Raw genomic sequence first — 19,891 nt, forward strand, 5'->3', positions numbered from 1 at the left:
AATTGTCCTATCTCTCAGCCAGTGTCAGAATGTGGAAATGTTTACAAAATGCTCATTAAAAGAAAAAAGGATTGCAAGATAGAAACAAAATCTGGTGAGCAGTTTACACTAGGGAGATAAGAAAGGCTAGGCCTCTATGGGGGATTTGTTATCCAATTACTGCAACCTGATTTTTTGGTTGGGGGGGAGAGGAAGAGTGGTAAGGGGGAGGGGGAGAGAGGGGAAGTTTCCAAACTTGTCTCCAGTGACACGAGACATTTATGCTCCGCGAGATAAAACTGCCACTTAGAGCCCCAGGAGCGCTAAACCTTCCTGGGCTGGCCTAGGGGCTGGAGCAGAGTCATGGGTTCCGTGGTCCTGCGGCTGTGCACTCTCTCCTGCCTGCTGCTTCACGCGGTTTCTGGCAACCCTATCATGAGTCTGGAGCAGTCGCCCCTGGAAGAAGACATGCCCCTCTTCGATGATGTCTTCTCAGAGCAAGATGGTGTAGACTTCAACACACTGCTACAGAGCATGAAGAATGAGTTTCTCAAGACATTGAACCTGTCTGACATCCCCATGCAGGACTCGGCCAAGGTTGACCCACCAGAGTACATGCTGGAGCTCTACAACAAATTCGCGACAGATCGCACCTCCATGCCATCCGCCAACATCATCAGGAGTTTCAAGAATGAGGGTAAGTGGAGATTTTACTGATTAAATTTGGCTTGAGTTTTCAGAAGTGGTGGGTAAATTTACAATGCGTGGAAATAATACAGCTAAGAGTAAAGACATCTATAGAGGGGTATGTGTACACAGATATTCCAAAGCAATGCACATTTTGGTCTATACTATTTTTATGGTCATTTTCCAGATAGTACTAAAAGGTATTGAAGAATAGCTTTTTAATCCAGTGCCGTAAAGTGTCTACCATTTCACTATCATAATTGGCTCTTTGCAAAATTTCAATTTTGACAGCAGGTAATAAAAAATATTAATGTTGGTCTACCACTACACCTTTGTCATTTTCCAGATAGGCCTCAGTCCCATTTGGCTTTTAATTGACTTCAGGTTTGTGAACTTCTACTTCAAATGAAAAGGTTGAAAAAAAGACAAAATACAGAGTTGTGATTTGTGTTTCACTCAAACTTTGGCTGAGTTTTCATTTTGTGACTTGATGTAAAAAATATTCAAACAGGATGGAAACTTACATTTTAGAGATTCTCCCTAAATTTTTGTTTTGTTTGATGTGTCATGCAGATCCTTGAGGGCTCAGTGGTAAAGAATCTGCCTGTAATGCAGGCGATGTGGGTTCAGTCCCTGGGTGGGGAAGATGCTCTGGAGGAGGGCACAGCAACCCACTCCAGTATTCTTATCTGGAGAACCCCATGGACAGAGGAGCCTGGCGGGCTGCAATCCATAGTGTTGCAAAGAGTCAGACACGACTGAAGCGACTGAGCATGCATGTGTGTATATCGTTGAAGCACTGGTTACAGTTTCCAGGAAATGTGCATGCCCAGTTAATGATTCAGCTTATTCTGTGTCTTTATGAAGAACAATGCACAAACTTTAAATATCATGGGAAAAGTGTGTTTTCTCCCTCTAGATCTTTATTCAGTACAAAATATAATGACCTAGAAAGTTAATCCTTTGTTTAATATGGTGCAAGTAATCAAAAAAAAATTTTTTTTTCTAGAATCTATGGTAAAAGCTGTGGGTCCTAAATGACTAATTCTCTCATATTTACCAATTATTCTTTTATAGTCATTAACCAGGTACAAAAGGCAGTTTAGGTAGATGTTGGCCAAATGTTCTTGAAAGTGAACAGGTAGTAGCAAAACAGGTAGTAGCTCAGAATTTGGATTTTTGAGACAGAGTTGACTTAATAGCTGTGGACATTTAGTTTAACTTCTCTGAATCCCAATTTTTCCTCATCTGTAAATTGAGAATAATATACCTACACAGCGGGCTTCCCAAATGGCGCTAGTGGTAAAGAACCTGCCTGCCAGTGCAGGAGACTTAAGAGACATGGGTTCAATCCCTGTGTCAGGAAGATCTCCTAGAGGAGAGCATGGCAATCCACTCCAGTATTCTTACCTGGAGAACCCCATGGACAGAGGAGTTGGTGAGCTACAATCCACAGGGTGGCAAAGAGTCCAACACAACTGAAGTGACTTAGCAGACACACATACATACATATAACACATTGAGCAATTTCACAAAGAGGTCACGAGTAAGAAAGTACACAATTGCTATGAAGTTTTGAATGTCAGTTATTGCTAATGAATTCCTCAAATTTTAGGCATTGGAGGAAGTATTGAATAGGTATTGCTCAGTCCTGGAGAAACTATTTGGTTTAAAAATGTAGGTGACTGCCAGTTTCAAATATTTAGTAACATTGGAAATGTGACTTCATAACATTTAGTAACATGACAATGACAAGTTGAAACTAGAGATTCATTTTTGGTCAGTCTGAATTGAAAATAAACAACCTCCTTCCCTATGAAGCCTTCCTAATGTTTCTGATTACTGATCCCTGGGCAGCTGGCTCAGAATGTGGGTGGGAAAATGTTCGCATCCCTGGGGAAAAAAGTTTTTTTAGTTCTCACTTCTGTGGAGGATCTGGATGATCTAGGTCAGGAAGTGCGATGGCACCCCACTCCAGTACTCTTGCCTGGAAAATCCCATGGACGGAGGAGCCTGGTGGGCTGCAGTCCATGGGGTCGCCAAGAGTCTGACACGACTGAGCGACTTCACTTTCACTTTTCACTCTCATGCATTGGAGAAGGAAATGGCAACCCACTCCAGTGTTCTTGCCTGGAGAATCCCAGGGATGGGGGAGCCTGGTGGGCTGCCATCTCTGGGGTCGCACAGAGTCGGAATGACTGAAGCGACTTAGCAGCAGCAGCAGGTCAGGAAGTGAAGTTTTCAGAGCTCCTTATTACTGAAGATCAGCGAGGGTGGGAGCAAACCTCTCCATGAACGCCCCTGCTGCCTGCACCTCTGTCAGTCCTTGGGTGAAAACGCACAGCCCACGGTCATGAATCCCGCACTGCACTCACCCTGTTGGCTGTTATTGTCTTTCTTCGATTTTCTGCGTTTGCATAGTGCAACTCCCTAGGAGACAAAGACCAACAAAACAAAATAAAATTTCCTCTACATCTGACTAATCAGGGAAAAACAAGAGCCTCTTCCAAGGTGGAAAAACACAACGTTATTTCCTACCACTGCTTTGAACTCATCTTGGAGAAGTCAGTTCTCTGCATTGAGGCTTGATTTCTTCCAGAATCAGATGAACAGAAAAGCAATACGAGCATTATAGAATCATTGTAAGAGCTAGATAAAACAGTTTGCAAAGCACCTGGCACAGGAAATTTGCTCAACAAACCTTAGTTCCCTCGCCTGAAATATAACACCATAATTATTACTATACTTGCACAAGCACAGTGAACTTATTTTTTATACCAGCTCTATTGAAGCATAATTGACATACAGTAAACTTCATATATTTAAAGTGTATAATTTAACAGGTTTTGACTTATGTAAACCTCCATCGGGACCACCACCACCATCCAGATAGTGTGACCATATGCATCATCAGTGAAAGTTCGTTCCTTTGTGCTTCTCTGTAAACACTTCCTCCCACAACAGTGAGCTTTTATTGTGTGCATTTTTTAAATGGATGGAACACTAGTTTATTTCCCTATTTTTGGTTTTCTCATGTTTCCTGTCCAAGGGGAGTAAAGCTTCCTCCATTCATATGGTGGGGGTCAGGGGAGGCGTACAACTACCAAATTGCTTGATATATTAAGGACACACATCGTGCCCGTAATCAGTTCGGTTTGATGTCCAGAATCATCAACTCATCAATATTTTTCAAAGTGCTATCTCCATCACAGTAGATTAGGGGCATAGCAGGGAATTTAAATTGTGATGCTTGACAGTAGGATGTCAATCTATTAATAGTTGGGAGGATCCACTTATAAAGACAACTGAGAAACAAGGACACGGGTAGCAAGGTCAAAGGAGAGATAGACAGAGTAAGTACTCAAGTTACCCAGAAGGGAGTGGGCTTCCAGATAGGGAGGTGAGGAAAGGAGGGTCCCGTAGGGAGGGGTCACAGCTAGATAGGTGGAGAAGAGGGAGTAGACCTTTTCAAGGGTCAGAAGAACATATCTAAAGGTGCAATAGACAGTAAAGCAAAGAAATGTTTGGGCAAGTAGTGAAGATATCAGTCTGCTTTAAATAAGAAACTTTTAAGAGATTTGTTTAATCTTTCAATCAATATTAATTGATAAATTGCATTACTCCATGCTGCTGGCAAAGAATGGGAGCTATGACTGGGTCAACAGATTAAGACCTGATTACAGTCTAGTTTTGAGAGCCATGCTAGAGAGTCTAAATTCATTCTATTCACCTAGTTCTCACTGGTGGTGTATAAGAATATTTGGGGTGGTACCCAGAGGAAGCTATAAATCATGTGAAATCATTATATATTTTTGTTAATGTGGATTGAAAAAAAAAATCCACATAACTATCATCTTAAACCTCTCATTTCAAGAATAGAGCTGCTTAGGACAAGTCTAAAAGTTAGTATGAAAACAATCAAATCAAATTAAATATTAAAAAATACAATCTGGCATAGGGACCTAACAGAAATCATAAGCCGGATATACAATTGGGAAAATGTTGCCAAAGATAATGGAGATCCCCTCAGATGATGATTCTGAGCATCTTTGGCATCGTGGAACACTTTGATTGAAGACAGATGCCTTTAGGGATTCATCATAGACAGGTTCTACCTGGGGCAAACAACTTCCCTGGTGGCTCAGATGGTAAAGAGTCTGCCTGCGATGTGGGAGACTGGTGTTCGATTCCTGAATCGGGAAGATCCCTTGGAGAAGGAAATGGTAACCCACTCCAATATTCTTGCCTGGAAAATCCCATGGACAGAGGAGCCTGGGGGGCTACCATCCATGGGATCGCAAAGAGTTGGACATGATTGAGCGACTAACACACAAGTGTACAAGTGTACAAGATTTGGACACCTATAAAATTTGCATATAGGGAGTCAACATAATAATATCTGGAGGTGTGCTTCTAAGACTAAGGGACCTTCAAAGTTTTATTTCATAAACATTCTGAATGTTTCCTATGTGCACAAAATCAAGGGCAAAATTAAGGCAACCAATTCATCCTCAAGGTTCATTTTCCCCCATCCCTCCTTACAAAGGGCCACACACTCCAGATTCAACTGTGGTGACCCCCTTAGTGTTATGGCTATCTTGTTGAACTTGTTAGGCTTTGGTGTCTAGAGCAGGGGTCAGCAACTTTTTTCCTGTAAAGGGCCAGATAAGTAAATATTTTAAGTTTTGTGGGCCATATGATCTCTGTTGAGACTATTAACTCTGCCATTGTAGTGCAACAGTAGCCACAAACATAAGGCAGAAATGAATAGTATAGTATAGTATAGTGAAAGTCGCTCAGTAGTGTCCGACTCCTTGCAACCCCTAGGATTATACAGTCCATGGAATTCTCCAGGCTAGAATACTGGAGTGGGTAGCCTTTTCCTTCTCCAGGGAATCTTCCCAGTCCAGGGATTGAACTCAGGTCTCCTGCATTGCAGGTGGATTCTTTATCATCTATCAGGGTGAACTTTATGTCCAAAGCTAGGTGGTACAGGAATCACCTTGTGGTCCAGTGGTTAAGAATCCACCCTCCAATGCAGGAGCTGGGGGTTCAGTCCCTGGTCAGGGAACTAAGATCCCATACGCCTGCAGCCAAGTTTAAAAAATAAACAGGTGACAGGGCCGATTTGGTCCATGAGCTAGGTTTACAAACCGCTGGTCTAAATGGATGTTTTTCTGGAAGGTCCTGACTATGTGAAGGACTCCATCCATAAGTACAAATATGAAAAGCCATGACAACCTCATCTCTGAAAAGTTTCAAGCAAAGAACAACCACCTTACAGTTCATTTGATAACTCCTCACTGGTTAGAAAATTTTGCCTGCACAATCTCCAAGGACCCTCCCAGTTTTGTAATTCTGTGACTGATAAGTTATGGGAACCAGGCTGGGTGCATCTTCTCTCTTTCATTAGGGGGCCAGTTTCCATTTTATTCTTGGCAGCTTAAGGTGGTCTAGCATTCAATGCTTGACCTTCAGTACTTTCTCTTGGAGAATGCCAACACTGTGTTTGTTTTCACTGATTTTCCTTCATTCTCTCTGCGTGGAGAGAATGGACAGGCACTCTTATTGCATAAATAAGCATTTGTTTTTCTCTGATAGATGCTGCAAATCTGATTTCTGTTTTGTTTTTTCCAGATCTGTTTTCCCAACCAGCCAGTTTTAACGGACTCCGAAAATACCCTCTCCTCTTCAATGTATCCATCCCTCACCATGAAGACATCATCATGGCTGAGCTCAGGTTGTACACCCTGGTGCAAAGAGACCGCCTTATATATGAAGGAGTGGACCGGAAAATCACCATTTTTGAAGTACTTGAGAGCAAAGAGGACCACGAAGGGGAAAGAAGCATGCTGGTCTTAGTGTCAGGGGAGATCTACGGAACCAACAGTGAGTGGGAGACTTTTGATGTCACTGATGCCATCAGGCATTGGCAAAAGTCAGGCTCATCCACCCACCAGCTGGAGGTCCACATTGAGAGCAAACACGAAACAGAGGACACACTTGGCAGGGGACAACTGGAAATAGATACTAGTGCCCGGAATAAGCATGATCCTTTGCTTGTCGTGTTTTCTGATGACCAAAGCAGTGAGAAGGAGTGGAAAGAGGAACTGGATGAAATGATCGCTCACGAGCAATTCCCAGAGATGGACAACCTGGATTTGGACGGTTATTCCAACGGACCTGGGGAAGAGGCTTTGCTGCAGATGAGGTCAAATATCATCTATGACTCCACTGCCCGCATCAGAAGGAATGCAAAAGGAAACTACTGCAAGAGGACCCCGCTCTACATCGACTTCAAGGAGATTGGCTGGGACTCTTGGATCATCGCTCCACCTGGATACGAAGCCTATGAATGTCGTGGTGTTTGCAACTACCCCCTGGCAGAGCATCTCACCCCTACAAAGCATGCGATTATCCAGGCCTTGGTCCACCTCAAGAATTCCCAGAAGGCTTCCAAAGCCTGCTGTGTGCCCACCAAGCTCGAGCCCATCTCCATCCTCTATTTAGATAAGGGCGTCGTTACCTACAAGTTTAAATACGAGGGCATGGCTGTCTCTGAATGTGGCTGTAGATAGGAGAGGAATCCTGTGGCTTATTTAATAACTGTAAATGTGTATATTTTGTGTTCCTATTTAATGAGATTATTTAATAAGGGTGTACAGATCATAGAGGCTTGCTGCCTTAGGGAATATTTCAGGTGGGTTTGTTGTAGGAAATCCATGTTTTATTCTGCAGTCAAGTCCCTTCCAATCTATTTTTCTTTGGATTTACCATGTCCTGGCAATGCCATCTCTAATAGCAAGGAGCAAGCCCACACAACTTGCCTTCTATGTCAATTCAAAAGGAACACCGCTAAGCAGAAATACAGTGTCAAGAGAGGTAGATATTTGTGTATGTATATGTGTACATAGATAAGCTTATCAACCCTTTAGGGTCTACAGAGGCAGATTCTACTCACATGCACCATCAAACATGTATATATTAAAAGCCAGTGGGAAGGTCTCGGTCACCTCTTCTCTGAGTAGGATTTACATTAAGATAAATTGCACCAGGAATTTAACCATCCTAGGAGCTATTCCATCTCTTCAATACTCTTGGAACTCTAGATGCAGCTTTGGTGAGTTGAATTTCTGTCATTACTCAGAGCAGCAAAGCCTGGTAAAGAGGCTGTACATTTGAGGGGAGGGGTTGTTTGATACAGAAACCAAAGGGCTTCAAGGGGCAGTGGCCTTAAGGGACAATAGCAAGGAGGAGCCCATGGGAGACTAGTGTGCTTTCGAAGGTGGTGCCTTGTCAAGAAAGGAAAGCAGGGGACTTCGTCTGTTCCTGAGGTGATAGAAAATTCAAGGCCTTGTGTGTTGGCCTTTATGGCTACAGAGGGTGTGGGAGGTGGGAGAGGCTCCTAGAGGAGGAGGGACAAAGAATAGAGATGTCCCAGGACTGTTTGTAACAGTATAAGCAGGTCTAATTGGATAGTTAAATATTTTGGACAAAATAAAATTATCAAAGACCAAGAGAAGGAAATATCAAAAGGGATCTGTTTGTTGGACTCTTCACTTCTTACTCTTTTCTTCACATTTTCTCCTTTGCCTCTGAACTTCTGCTCTTGCTTTTTCCCACATTTTCACTTCCATCTCCCTTTCTGCCCCTGCACTTTGTGAACTTCTTCCATTCCTGTGTCCCATGTCTTCACTGGCTTCGCTGTCCCTGCTGTGAGCTGAAAGAGGACACCTAAAAAGCATTTGCTCTTAGGATAGAAGGAGTTAGTGCTTTATGTCAAGATTTCACACTGATATTTTATTTAGTTGAATTGCTAATATATAAGAATTTTGTTCATGAAGAATACTAAAGTGTAAGAAAAAGAGAACCAGAGTCAAAATGAATACACTTAAACAAATGAGGTAGTAAACAGACACACAACCAAATGACTCGAAAGCCAAGCTGGAATTTGGAAATCAGCTATGGTAGAAACCTGGTGCCTTCCCTTCCTTCTCCCGCTGCAGTCTTTCTGTTTTGCCAGGATGAAGGGGCTGGAAAGTTGCTTCTGATGGGAATGGTCTGGGAGGTCTGCCCAGCAGTTGGCCAGTTGGAAGGATACTTGAGACTCTGACTTTGGTCTCAGGGCTCCTCGTGCAGGACCACAGGTGCTGTGTAAGCAGAACCATGGCAGAATTGTTCCAGCACCTCCAGGCAGACGACAGGGATGGTCCAAGCTAGAACTGGAAATGTGGTTCCCCCACCCTCACCCAACCGAATTCTTCTTTAAGAAGTTTTGCACTTTTTTTTTTTAAACCCTGGGAACCCATCAGCCTTCCTTTGACAAGACTCTGGGTTCATAAAACTCATCTTGCACTAGAAAATAGAGGCAAGGGAAGCTATTTTGAAGGACATTTTGCTGAATTTGGACCTCAGCTCTGCACATCCATTGTCTGCTGGTGTCCAGAGGGTGAGTCCTGGAGAATTCATTGGCCCTGGGAAAAATGGAGTTTTGGCCAGCAGTGGGTATATGGTGACTGACAATTTGAGACAGCTAGGCAACTCAGAATTATTCAGTGATGGAATGTCTCCTACCTAAAATGGTGTGCGTGTGTATGTGTGTGTGTGTGTGTGTGTGTGTGTGTGTGTGTGTGTGTAACTGGCTTTATATAGCCAAGATTAGTATCCTCTGTGAGAAGGGGTCCATCCTTTCCATTCATGGTACACATCATTTACTCATATACTCTATAGTACTTCTAAAGGATACTGTAATAGACATATGGTAAAACCTTGGTTGAACAGGATTGTTCTAGTTAGATAAAAACCAACCAAGATTTTCTTTATATGTAAAATACATAGGAGTCATATGCTGGTGAAAGCTTTATAACCAGCAGTGGTAAGGATGGGAGTGGTGGGAGGGAATAGCTCTGATTTGCGGGTTTTGGTGGTATAAATATCCCCCCCCCCCCACCACCATGGCCTATTTCAAGCCACCAGTGTATTGTCAGTTGGCTCACAAAATTCCCATAAACGTAACGGCAGGTTCTCAGGAGTCACGCATGCCAGCTCTGGTACCCTCCGCTGTTAGCATATAGATAATAAAACACTGATGGTGTGAGGTGCCAGACTCTGCTTTTTTCATCCCCTCTGCTGGCTCTGCCGGGTTCCTAAAGAAGTGTGTCGTGAGCCCTCCTAATCACTCTTCCATTAAAGAGATGTGAAAATCTAAGCTGTAGGCAATCAGGCTGCATATGCCAGGTATTTCTCTTTTTACTGCAGTCCAGATGTAAACATGCGTTTCTAAGATTTTCTTCTTCCCTACAGAAAGAGAGTGCAGAAAGCCATTTACTGCTTATTCGAATGTTTTTTTTTTTCTTTCTTCTCATCAAAAAATGAAGAGACACTGACCATAGATAGTGGAGCCCTGCCATCTCCCCTTAGACCTCCTGAAGCATGTTTGCAACCTCTCTACATCACTGCATTGATGCAGAGCCAGGAAGTTGTCAGACCCTTAGGAAAGTAGAATTCCCTACTGTCTTTTCTGTCATAGACCTTTGCTATGTCCCACACGTCTTTTTTTATACTTTTATGGCAGAATTATCATCATAGAAGTTGATAAACCTAAATGACTTTCGAGGAGAAAGATAGCAGAGGGACTTTGGCAGCCAACAACCCAAATATTCATGTAAAAGTTTCTAGGCTTCCTACTATTTATTGATGGATATATTTATTTTTGTAATATAGTGTAGAATACCAAATATTTTATTTTTATGTTTGTGATTCTCTCTTGGATAAAAGAGTCTTCTGTGCTTTTTCAAACAGTATCTTCCCCTAAATATGGCTCCTTTACAATGTATGGCCTATATTTTCATCTCTCTCTTTTTGCACCAACATTTCCTGTTTAAGGAGTCTTTTCATAACTTTGCCATAACTTTGTATATTTGTACCTTGTAGGCATGCTGTGAGCTCCTTGGCATGTTTACTGATTTGTAAATAGGACAGTTTTAACTGAAGTGCCCATGTTTTCAGAAAACATTTCATCAGTAAATGTCACTCTAATGAGCTGACACTATCATTTTACTGTGAGAGGCAAATGTCAGGATGTGAGGGACTAGGATTGCTGCTCAGTGAATGGAGACAGAATGTAATGGGGGCCTTTCATCCCGCCAAACTGGGTGCTTCCCCTCTGATCTTATCCATTGCCTTCAATGACCCACCAATTCAGATATCCAGCTGGAAAAATCTGTTTGTAATTGGACCCATTATGCTATAAATGAAAAAGATATATATAATATATATATTAATTTAGTGATTTCTCCAAAGAATCAGTCTTAAAGTGAATAACTTCCTTCCTGCATGTAATTTTTTGGTCTGGAACAGTGGTAAATACTTTCCCCAGAACTCTAAGTAAATTTTGTGGTATTCTTTGGAACTTACATTGTTGAAGTAAAAGATGCTTTCATAGAAAGGAATTTTATGTATGACTGCTTACTGCACTCATCAACAGACTATAAAATCCAGCAGTGTTTTACCAAAACCATTTGCAGTTTGTAACACTGGGGGGACCTTGCCCTTTTTAAAGACTGTGGATCTTTTCACAGAGTCACCATGGGTGGTACTTAGCCCTTTTTGGATCTGGTTGAAAAAAGCAATGTTTCTGTGACTCTGCGTTTTCTTGGCTCCAAAAAAGACATTTGGTTTCACACATTAGAATGAAGGAAAGTAGATAATGTATAATAGCAGCAAAAAAGGGTGTTTCTGGGTGTGGAAATGTATGCAAAATGAACAACCCCATCAAGGAATACCGTTGGTCGTGATCCACATGTTTCCATTGCACACGAGCACTTGTTTTGTGAGAGTCTGGCCTGAGTGCTGTGGGAATGTTGACTGCTCGCGCCCACCTAACACGCCCCCACAAACACGGGAAATCGGCTAATACCGCAGTCACTCTGAACCAGCTGAAGCACGTTCATGTTCTCTTGTCAAACCATGTCTAAATGTACGTAGTAACTATTAGACTAAAGTGAAGATGGAAATAAATATTTGACACTGTGTTCATAAGCCACATGTGTACATTCAAGATCATCTTGTTAAATAAAATGGACAAATTATTTTGACAATAATTATTTGCAGCTTATTTTCCTCGAGATGAAACCTCTTCTGCCTTCCCTTCCCACCCCACCCCCTTCTTTTGCATATCTGTTTCACAGTCTATTCTGATGGAATAAAGCTTCCTGCTACATTTGTAGAGCATGGCCAGAGGAAATGATGAGTTGGTTTTGGCTTCTAACTGGTCTCCCCAGAGAGTGAGTAGTTGTTTCTCTCATTTTATACAACTTTCTGTGAATCCCAAGAATTCCAGAGACATACATAGACAGTGATGTTGGTTCCTGTCAATAATTGAGAAATATTTCTTCTTTGAATGTGGAATGAGGCAGGACAAGCAGAAGTTTCTTTGGGAAACATACTCATGCTAAATTTCACTGAAATTTGATTATTCAAACTTTAGAGAATCTCAGGCTTAGAAGGGAGCTTGAAAGTTATCTGAGGGCTACTCAGGCAGCCGCCAGAACATCTTTCATCTTTTCTGCAAATATTAGTGATGAGAAGGGAACACACTTCCTTTAAGGAGCACCTAATGCGTTTTTAGAGGGGCTGCCTTGATTATACTCACTTCATCAAGTAGGTTAGGTCCTTATGCATACAGGTCACTTCATGAGAGACAAAGGTAAACAGAAAGCTGTTAGGGTTCTTCCTTATATGACATTTAATTCTCTCGCAGTGACCCTCACAGCTTTGCAGTTCCCAGCACTTGGGGCTGAACATGTACATCTGATCGACCTTCCTGACAGCCTCTCTGGCTTGCAGACAGCTCTTCTGTCCTTCTGGATCCACTGTTTCCCTTGTTCTGCAATAGGAGAGGAAAATGTTAGGTGCTCAGTCGTGTCCGACTCTTTGTGACCCCATGGACTGTAGCCTGCCAGGTTCCTCTGTCCATCGAATTTTCCAACCGAGAATACTGGAGTGGGTTGCCCTTTCCTTCTCCCAGGGATATTCCTAAGCCAGTGATCAAAGCAGGGTCCCCTTCATTGCAGGCGGATTCTTTGCTGTCTGAGCCACCAGGGAAGCAATAGATTATGTTGAAACACATGCCCAGAAACAGCTCCTTCAGCCAGAGGCAAACAGAAGGAAGGCCTGTACCTGGTCTGGACCTCGGCCCTGATGGGGTAATAGGTTTGGTGGACAGACAGATGGTGCTGCTTGTCCTGGGAGGAAGTTTACTCTTATGGCAGAACATGGGATCTGAAGGACATAGAGACAGTCCCAGGTGGGTTAAAATTCCTTTTATCAATCATCCTGCACCTCTGCTCTTAAGGTGAATGGGTCTTTGTGATGTTGAGGGAAAATAGTGCCATGAGAGGGGCTCCATGTGACTCTAGTCACGTGGACAAGAGCCCGCTTTTGTGCAGAAGTGACTATTTGTAAATAAGGGGCCTGCTTGGAGAAGGTGAGAGCTTGTTAACTTGGGTGGTTATAAATGGATTATGTGATTATCTTCAACTCACTCCCCCAAACTGTCAGTTTACAAGAACCAGCTCCTGCCTTCTCTTAACGTTCATCAGACAGTTCACACAGATCCACAGGAGCTCAGCTCATCCCAAGGAGAAAGTCCAGAAACTACACAGACACCCAGTCTATTTTCACTCTTAAATGAGATTCTGAGACTCTTGTATAAGCTTTAGGACTCTCAGTTCAAGTTATTCTTCGGTGGTAAGTGTGAAGCAGTTTCAGCAGAAAATTTTCACTCACAGGATACAAGGCCAGCTTCTTCCCACAGAAGAGAAATGGTGTTAGAAAATACAGTTCTAAACCAGTTCATTCTGAAGGAGATCAACCCTGGGATTTCTTTGGAAGGAATGATGCTAGAGCTGAAACTCCAGTACTTTGGCCACTTCATGTGAAGAGTTGACTCATTGGAAAAGACTTTGATGCTGGGAGGGATTGGGGGCAGGAGGAGAAGGGGACGACAGAGGATGAGATGGCTGGATGGCATCACGGACTCGATGGACGTGAGTCTGAATGAACTCCAGGAGTTGGTGATGGACAGGGAGGCCTGGCGTGCTGCGATTCATGGGGTCACAAAGAGTCGGACACAACTGAGTGACTGAACTGAACTGAACTGAACCCCTCTAATACTCCCTCATTAGTATTTTTGCCTAAAATGCATGATATAACCTGACCAATTACGAGGGAATATCAGATGAGTCCGTTTGGAGAATATTCTAGAGCATAACCAAGCTGTACTCTCTTACATCTTTGAGGAAAGGCAAAGAAAAACTGAGAAGTTATTATAGATTAAAAGAGGCTAAAAAGACATGACAACTAAATGCAACACATGACCCTAGATTGGATCCTAGACCCCCCCACCCCCCCGAGTGCCCTCTTCCACCAGAAGAGCAAAAGGACATTCTCTTTTTGTTAAGTTCTCTACTTCTCAGGGGGTAGAGTCTTCAGCTCTACACTCTCAAATGACGGTCATTTTTTAAAATAAATCTTCTGCATGGTTATTGCTCTTTCTCTGAAGCTGTGGGGAGTCGTATGGGAGGAGTAACTAGGCCTTTTGCCCAATGTCATCTGCAAGAAGCAAGCAAGTAGCATTCAAAAGAAGACCTTTGCCCAGTGGGTAGACAGAAGGAAAACAGAGTAGAGGGGAAATTATTTATCCGCGTGGCAAACGTGATGTCAGTACATGAGCTACAGCCAAGCATTTTCCTGAAATAACCACGCTCAACACTCCATTCCCCGAAAAGAAGCACGCTTTTCAGGCAGTAAACCATCTGTTTTAAGTGTTTAGAAAACGGCTCTCCAATCACTGGTAATTTAAACTTCCTTATACCCCAGTTCAATGTTTGATAAGGAAAGAGTGCTAACAGGATGGGAACTGAGTGACTATATTAAGAAACCCAGCCAGAACAAAAACCAGCCCCCTGCAGCTATGTTGTTTATGCTCCAGATCCATCTGTTTTAATTAATGTAATATTTACATGAGACCAGCTCCTGTCACATGTTCTGTTCTTTAATATTTTTTTGGTTTTTTGTTTTTATCGGGGGTGTTGTTGTTGCCTTTTTTAAAGTTCCTACAAAAGCACAACACAGTGAAATCATACCATTGAAGCCTAGCTCCCAAGGGCCAGGTCCTCTTGCTTTGTACAGTAAGGGGTCAGGTATTAAGTTGCTGGATGAAATATAGGATGCCCAGTTAAATTTGAATCTAAAATAAACAATTAAAAATTGATTGAGTATGTCTCAAATATTTGCATGGGACATACATATACTAAAAGTATGTTTGTTGTATATCTGAAATCCAAAGTTAATTGGATGTCCTGTGTATTATTTGCTAAATCTGTCAGCCTTCATGGGTTATTGCTCAGAAGATTCCTTGAGCAGAAAGAGCCAGAGGAAATGAAGTGTATCTCCCATCGATTCCCCAACTAGCTACTCAGATGATAACAAATCAAGCCTAGCTGGGTTCATTGTTGAATGAAACTTAGAGATTTGAGGTTGAAATCCACTTCACTATGATAACTGCTAACATTAAAAACAGTAGCAATCCCAGACAAATCCTCCTCCTTCTTTCCCTGGAAATCTTACCTTCAGAGTTTCTATTTTTCATGTTCACTTTGCCTATTTTGGATTTTGTTATATTCACAAAAGTTAAATTGCTGGAGATAAATGATGTACATATTTAGACTATATCATTCTAAGAGATACTACCAAGTTATTCTCCAAAATATACTATCCTGCCCCACCAGCTGGATACAAGAAGTCTGTTTCTAATATTAAATACTAATTAAATTCTAATATTAAATACTATTGTTTTTATTAATGGATGCTTCCTTAGTTGAAATATGTCCCCTCAAAATGTATGTTGAAGCTCTAACCCCTAGCTCCTCGGAGTGTGACCTAATTTTAAATAGGGTCTTCAAAAAGGTAGCTGGATTAAAATTAGGTCATTAGGGTAGTCCCTAACCCAATATAACTGGTGTCCTTATACAAAGGGCAAATTTGGACAAAGATATAGACATGCACACTGGGAGAACATCATGTAAAAATGAAGGCAGAGCTCAGGGTGATGTATCTCCAAGATGAGGAATGCCGAAAATTGTCAGCAAACCACCAGAAGCTAGGGGAGACCAAATTCTCCATCACACTCCTCAGATGGAACCAACCTTGCTGTCACCGTAATCCTAGACTTTTAGCTTCAAGAACTGTGAGGCAATATGTTTCTGTTGTTCAAGCCACTCAGTTTGTGGTACTTTGTTATGGCAGCCCTAAGAAACTAATACAGATGCTAAGTACAATGTGCTCAGGTGCTCAGTTGTGTCCAGCTCTTTGCAATCTGCAGCCCTCCAAGCTCCTCTGTCCATGGAGTTTTCCAGGTTAGAATACTGGAGTGGGTTGCCGTTTCCTCCTCCAGGGGATCTTTTTGACCCAGGGGCCAAATGCTAAGTACAATACACTTAATTTAAAAATCTATTTCTTTAATGATTGGTGAATTCGAATATTTGTTTTTGCATATTTCTTGATTAATTTTCTTTATTCTGCCAATAGACTTGTCTTGTCTTTTACCCACTGTTCCTTCACATTCTTCTAGCTGGTCTGTTGAAATCTGTATATTATATGCAATCAATCCTTTGTTTTACGCTACCAATGGTCTTCCTGGTTTGTCATTTACTTTTCAACTTTCAAAAATATTTTATTTTTCTGTTCAAAAGTCTTAAACTTTTATTTAGTCAAATCTGTCAGTCTTCCTTTGTAGCTTCTTGATTTTGCTTGTTAAGCTTAGAAACAATTTCCCTACCTCAAAATTATTAAAATGTTTGGTTGGCAAAGTAACATATGGTCCAGCTCAATGAAACAGTTAAATGAAGAAGAAATAAAGAGGAGAAGAATGCTTTTTTCCTGACTAGGACTGCTGCTGCTGCTGCTAAGTTGCTTCAGTCATGTCCGACTCTATGCGACCCCATAGACGGCAGCCCACCAGGCTCCTCCATCCCTGGGATTCTCCAGGCAAGAACACTGGAGTGGGTTGCCATTTCCTTCTCCACCTGACTAGGACTAACATAAGCCAATTTCACACTGGGACTGGAAAAGGATAAAGCTTTGCTTCTTTCCTCTGAGCTCTTTAAAAAAAAAAAACCTTTGATTTTGCAACTGCCTTGACTTTGCAGTTTCTGTGACCTGAGTGTCTGCTTGCTGCCTCCTGCAACACCCAGGGAACCAGTGGTACCACCCCTGACCCAGGCTCTTTTGTGCTAATGTCCTCTCATGTCGTTAGGCAATTGTATTGGATGGTGTTCCCATTATGCATCACTATATAAGCAACCTTACTCAGATATGCAGATGACACCACCCTTATGGCAGAAAGTGAAGAGGAGCTAAAAAGCCTCTTGATGAAAGTGAAAGAGGAGAGTGAAAAAGTTGGCTTAAAGCTCCACATTCAGAAAACGAAGATCATGGCATCTGGTCCCACCACTTCATGGGAAATAGATGGGGAAACAGTAGAAACAGTGTCAGACTTTATTTTTTTGGGCTCCAAAATCACTGCAGATGGTGACTGCAGCCATGAAATTAAAAGACACTTACTCCTTGGAAGGAAAGTTATGACCAACCTAGATAGCATATTAAAAAGCAGAGACATTACTTTGCTGACTAAGGTCCGTCTAGTCAAGGCTATGGTTTTTCCAGTAGTCATGTATGGATGTGAGAGTTGGACTGTGAAGAAGGCTGAACGCTGAAGAATTGAATTGATGCATTTGAACTGTGGTGTTGGAGAAGACTCTTGAGAGTCTCTTGGACTGCAAGGAGATCCAACCGGTTCATTCTGAAAGAGATCAGCCCTGGGATTTCTTTGGAAGAAATGATGGTAAAGCTGAAACTCCAGTACTTTGGCCACCTCATGCAAAGAGTTGACTCATTGGAAAAGACTCTGATGCTGAGAGGGATTGGGGGCAGGAGGAGAAGGGGACGACCCAGGATGAGATGGCTGGATGGCATCACTGACTTGATGGAAGTGAGTCTGAGTGAACTCCGAGAGTTGGTGATGGACAGGGAGGCCTGGCGTGCTGCGATTCATGGGATCACAAAGAATTGGACACAACTGAGTGACTGAACTGAACTGAACCCAAATAATCATAGTCATTTATTTTGGTCATGAAATCTGAGTGCTGATTAGGCTCATGGGGGAAGAGCCTTCTTTCCCATCTCAGGCAGTCAGACAGGGGCTGGGGGTTCATCACCTCCAAGGCTTCCTCACTGACATCTGCGGCATCTGGCCTGGGACACCTTGTATCTCTCTCTCTGTCTATCCATGCTATCTCTCCATGTGGCTCCTGCAGGGTAGCCAGACATCTTCTCTGGTGGCAGAATGTTTCCAGCATGCATGTCTAGCCTTGAAAGAAGAGGAACATCACTTCTGCCGCATTCTATTTGTGGCCAACAAGCTCATAGTCAATGGGATGGGAGTTGGACTCCACCTTCCAAAGGGAGGGTCTTCCCTTATGGCTTAGCTGATAAAGACATAGCCTGAAATGCGGAGACCTGGGTTCCATCCCTGGGTTGGGAAGATCCTCTGGAGGAGGGAAAGGCTACCCACTCCAGTATTCTGGCCTGGAGAATTCCATGGACTTTAAAGTCCATGGGGTTGCAAAGAGTCAGACAAAACTGAGGGACTTTTACTTTCACAGGGAGATGTGTTGATGAAGCTTCAGCCATCTTTTAAAACCTCCATAGATAATAGCTAAGAAATCTCGAAGGTGATTCTCTTTCTTGTGCGCACTACCCACACAGAGGCCACTGGAAACACATGCATTCTTGGCCCTGCCTAACTCTGAGACGCCCCTCCCCGCCCCTCACAGTAACTATCTATTCTGGACTCTTCCACCAGAGCAGGTCACCAGCTCATCTCTTGACCTTAGATTTCTTGGGTGGGGCTCAGACTTGAGCTATCCAGGCCCCTCCTTGCAAACATAGAAAACATCTGTCAAGTTCTCAGAGGGGTACAATTTGAGGCAACTCTGACTATATATGAGATGGACAAGTATGCTTCTCCCTCCCCTTAATTTTAACAATTAAAGCTAGTCCAAATAAATGAAGATACATCCAAAATAAATTAATAGTCACTAAAATAGTTTTGAAGGATATCTGTAGGCATGGCAAATCCTTTCTTGATTAAAAAAAATATTTTTCTTAAGTCAAATCATGATAAGTTTTTAAGCTTGGTGACTTGAGTTGGCTAAGCAATGTGTTTAAACTAAAGTTAGAGGCCTCTTTCAGTTTCTTTTGGTTTATTAGATTTTAAAACTCTATTTGGAATTCTTGGTCTTTGGACAAAGGGGTTGCAAAAATATTAAGTAATTTAACTAAAGTCATCTAATTAGTCAGTGGAAGACTTAATCCTAAGACCTAGGTATATTACAACCTCAGGTAACCAAGATGTTTTTAGTAAAGTTATAGACTAATGTTTGCCTCAATACATTTTGTGTTAATGAGCAGCAAACAGACAAGCAAAATATCCCAGATCCTACTAGACTATATTCTGCATTTTCTAAATTTTCATGAACGTGTTTGATCAAAAGCCAGATTTTTGACAATCAAATATTGCAAGCAATCATCAAGGCTGTATATTGTCACCCTGCTTATTTAACTTATATGTAGAGTACATCATGAGAAACGGTGGGCTTGAAGAAGCACAAGCTAGAATCAAGATTGCTGGGAGAAATATCCATAACCTCAGATATGCAGATAACACTACCCTTATGGCAGAAAGTGAAGAGGAACTAAAAAGCCTCTTGATGAAAGTGAAAGAAGAGAGTGAAAATGTTGGCTTATAGGTCCACATTCAGAAAACTAAGATCATGGCATCTTATCCCATCACTTCATGGGAAATAGATGGGGAAACAGTGGAAACAGTGTCAGACTTTATTTTGGGGGGCTCCAAAATCACTGCAGATGGTGATTGCAGCCATGAAATTAAAAGACGCTTACTCCTTGGAAGAAAACTTATGACCAACCTAGATAGCATATTAAAAAGCAGAGACATTACTTTGCCGACTAAGGTCCATCTAGTAAAGGCTATGGTTTTTCCTGTGGTCATGTATGGATGTGAGAGTTGGACTGTGAAGAAGGCTGAACGCTGAAGAATTGAATTGATGCATTTGAACTGTGGTGTTGGAGAAGACTCTTG

The 19,891-nt window shown here is 42.2% G+C and overlaps 1 protein-coding gene across 1 annotated transcript; it reads left to right on the top strand.

Annotated features, from left to right (window-relative positions):
* Nucleotides 1–317: 317 nt before the first annotated feature.
* Nucleotides 318–11,736, top strand: BMP10 (bone morphogenetic protein 10). Its single transcript, XM_068971484.1, has 2 exons — nucleotides 318–676; nucleotides 6,304–11,736. The coding sequence occupies exons 1-2, from the start codon at nucleotides 343–345 to the stop codon at nucleotides 7,242–7,244; spliced, it is 1,275 nt and encodes a 424-aa protein (XP_068827585.1). The 5' UTR covers nucleotides 318–342; the 3' UTR covers nucleotides 7,245–11,736.
* The last annotated feature ends 8,155 nt before the right edge of the window (nucleotides 11,737–19,891 follow it).

Source organism: Capricornis sumatraensis, chromosome 1 (assembly GCF_032405125.1).
Source record: "Capricornis sumatraensis isolate serow.1 chromosome 1, serow.2, whole genome shotgun sequence".
Classification (NCBI taxonomy): domain Eukaryota; kingdom Metazoa; phylum Chordata; class Mammalia; order Artiodactyla; family Bovidae; genus Capricornis; species Capricornis sumatraensis.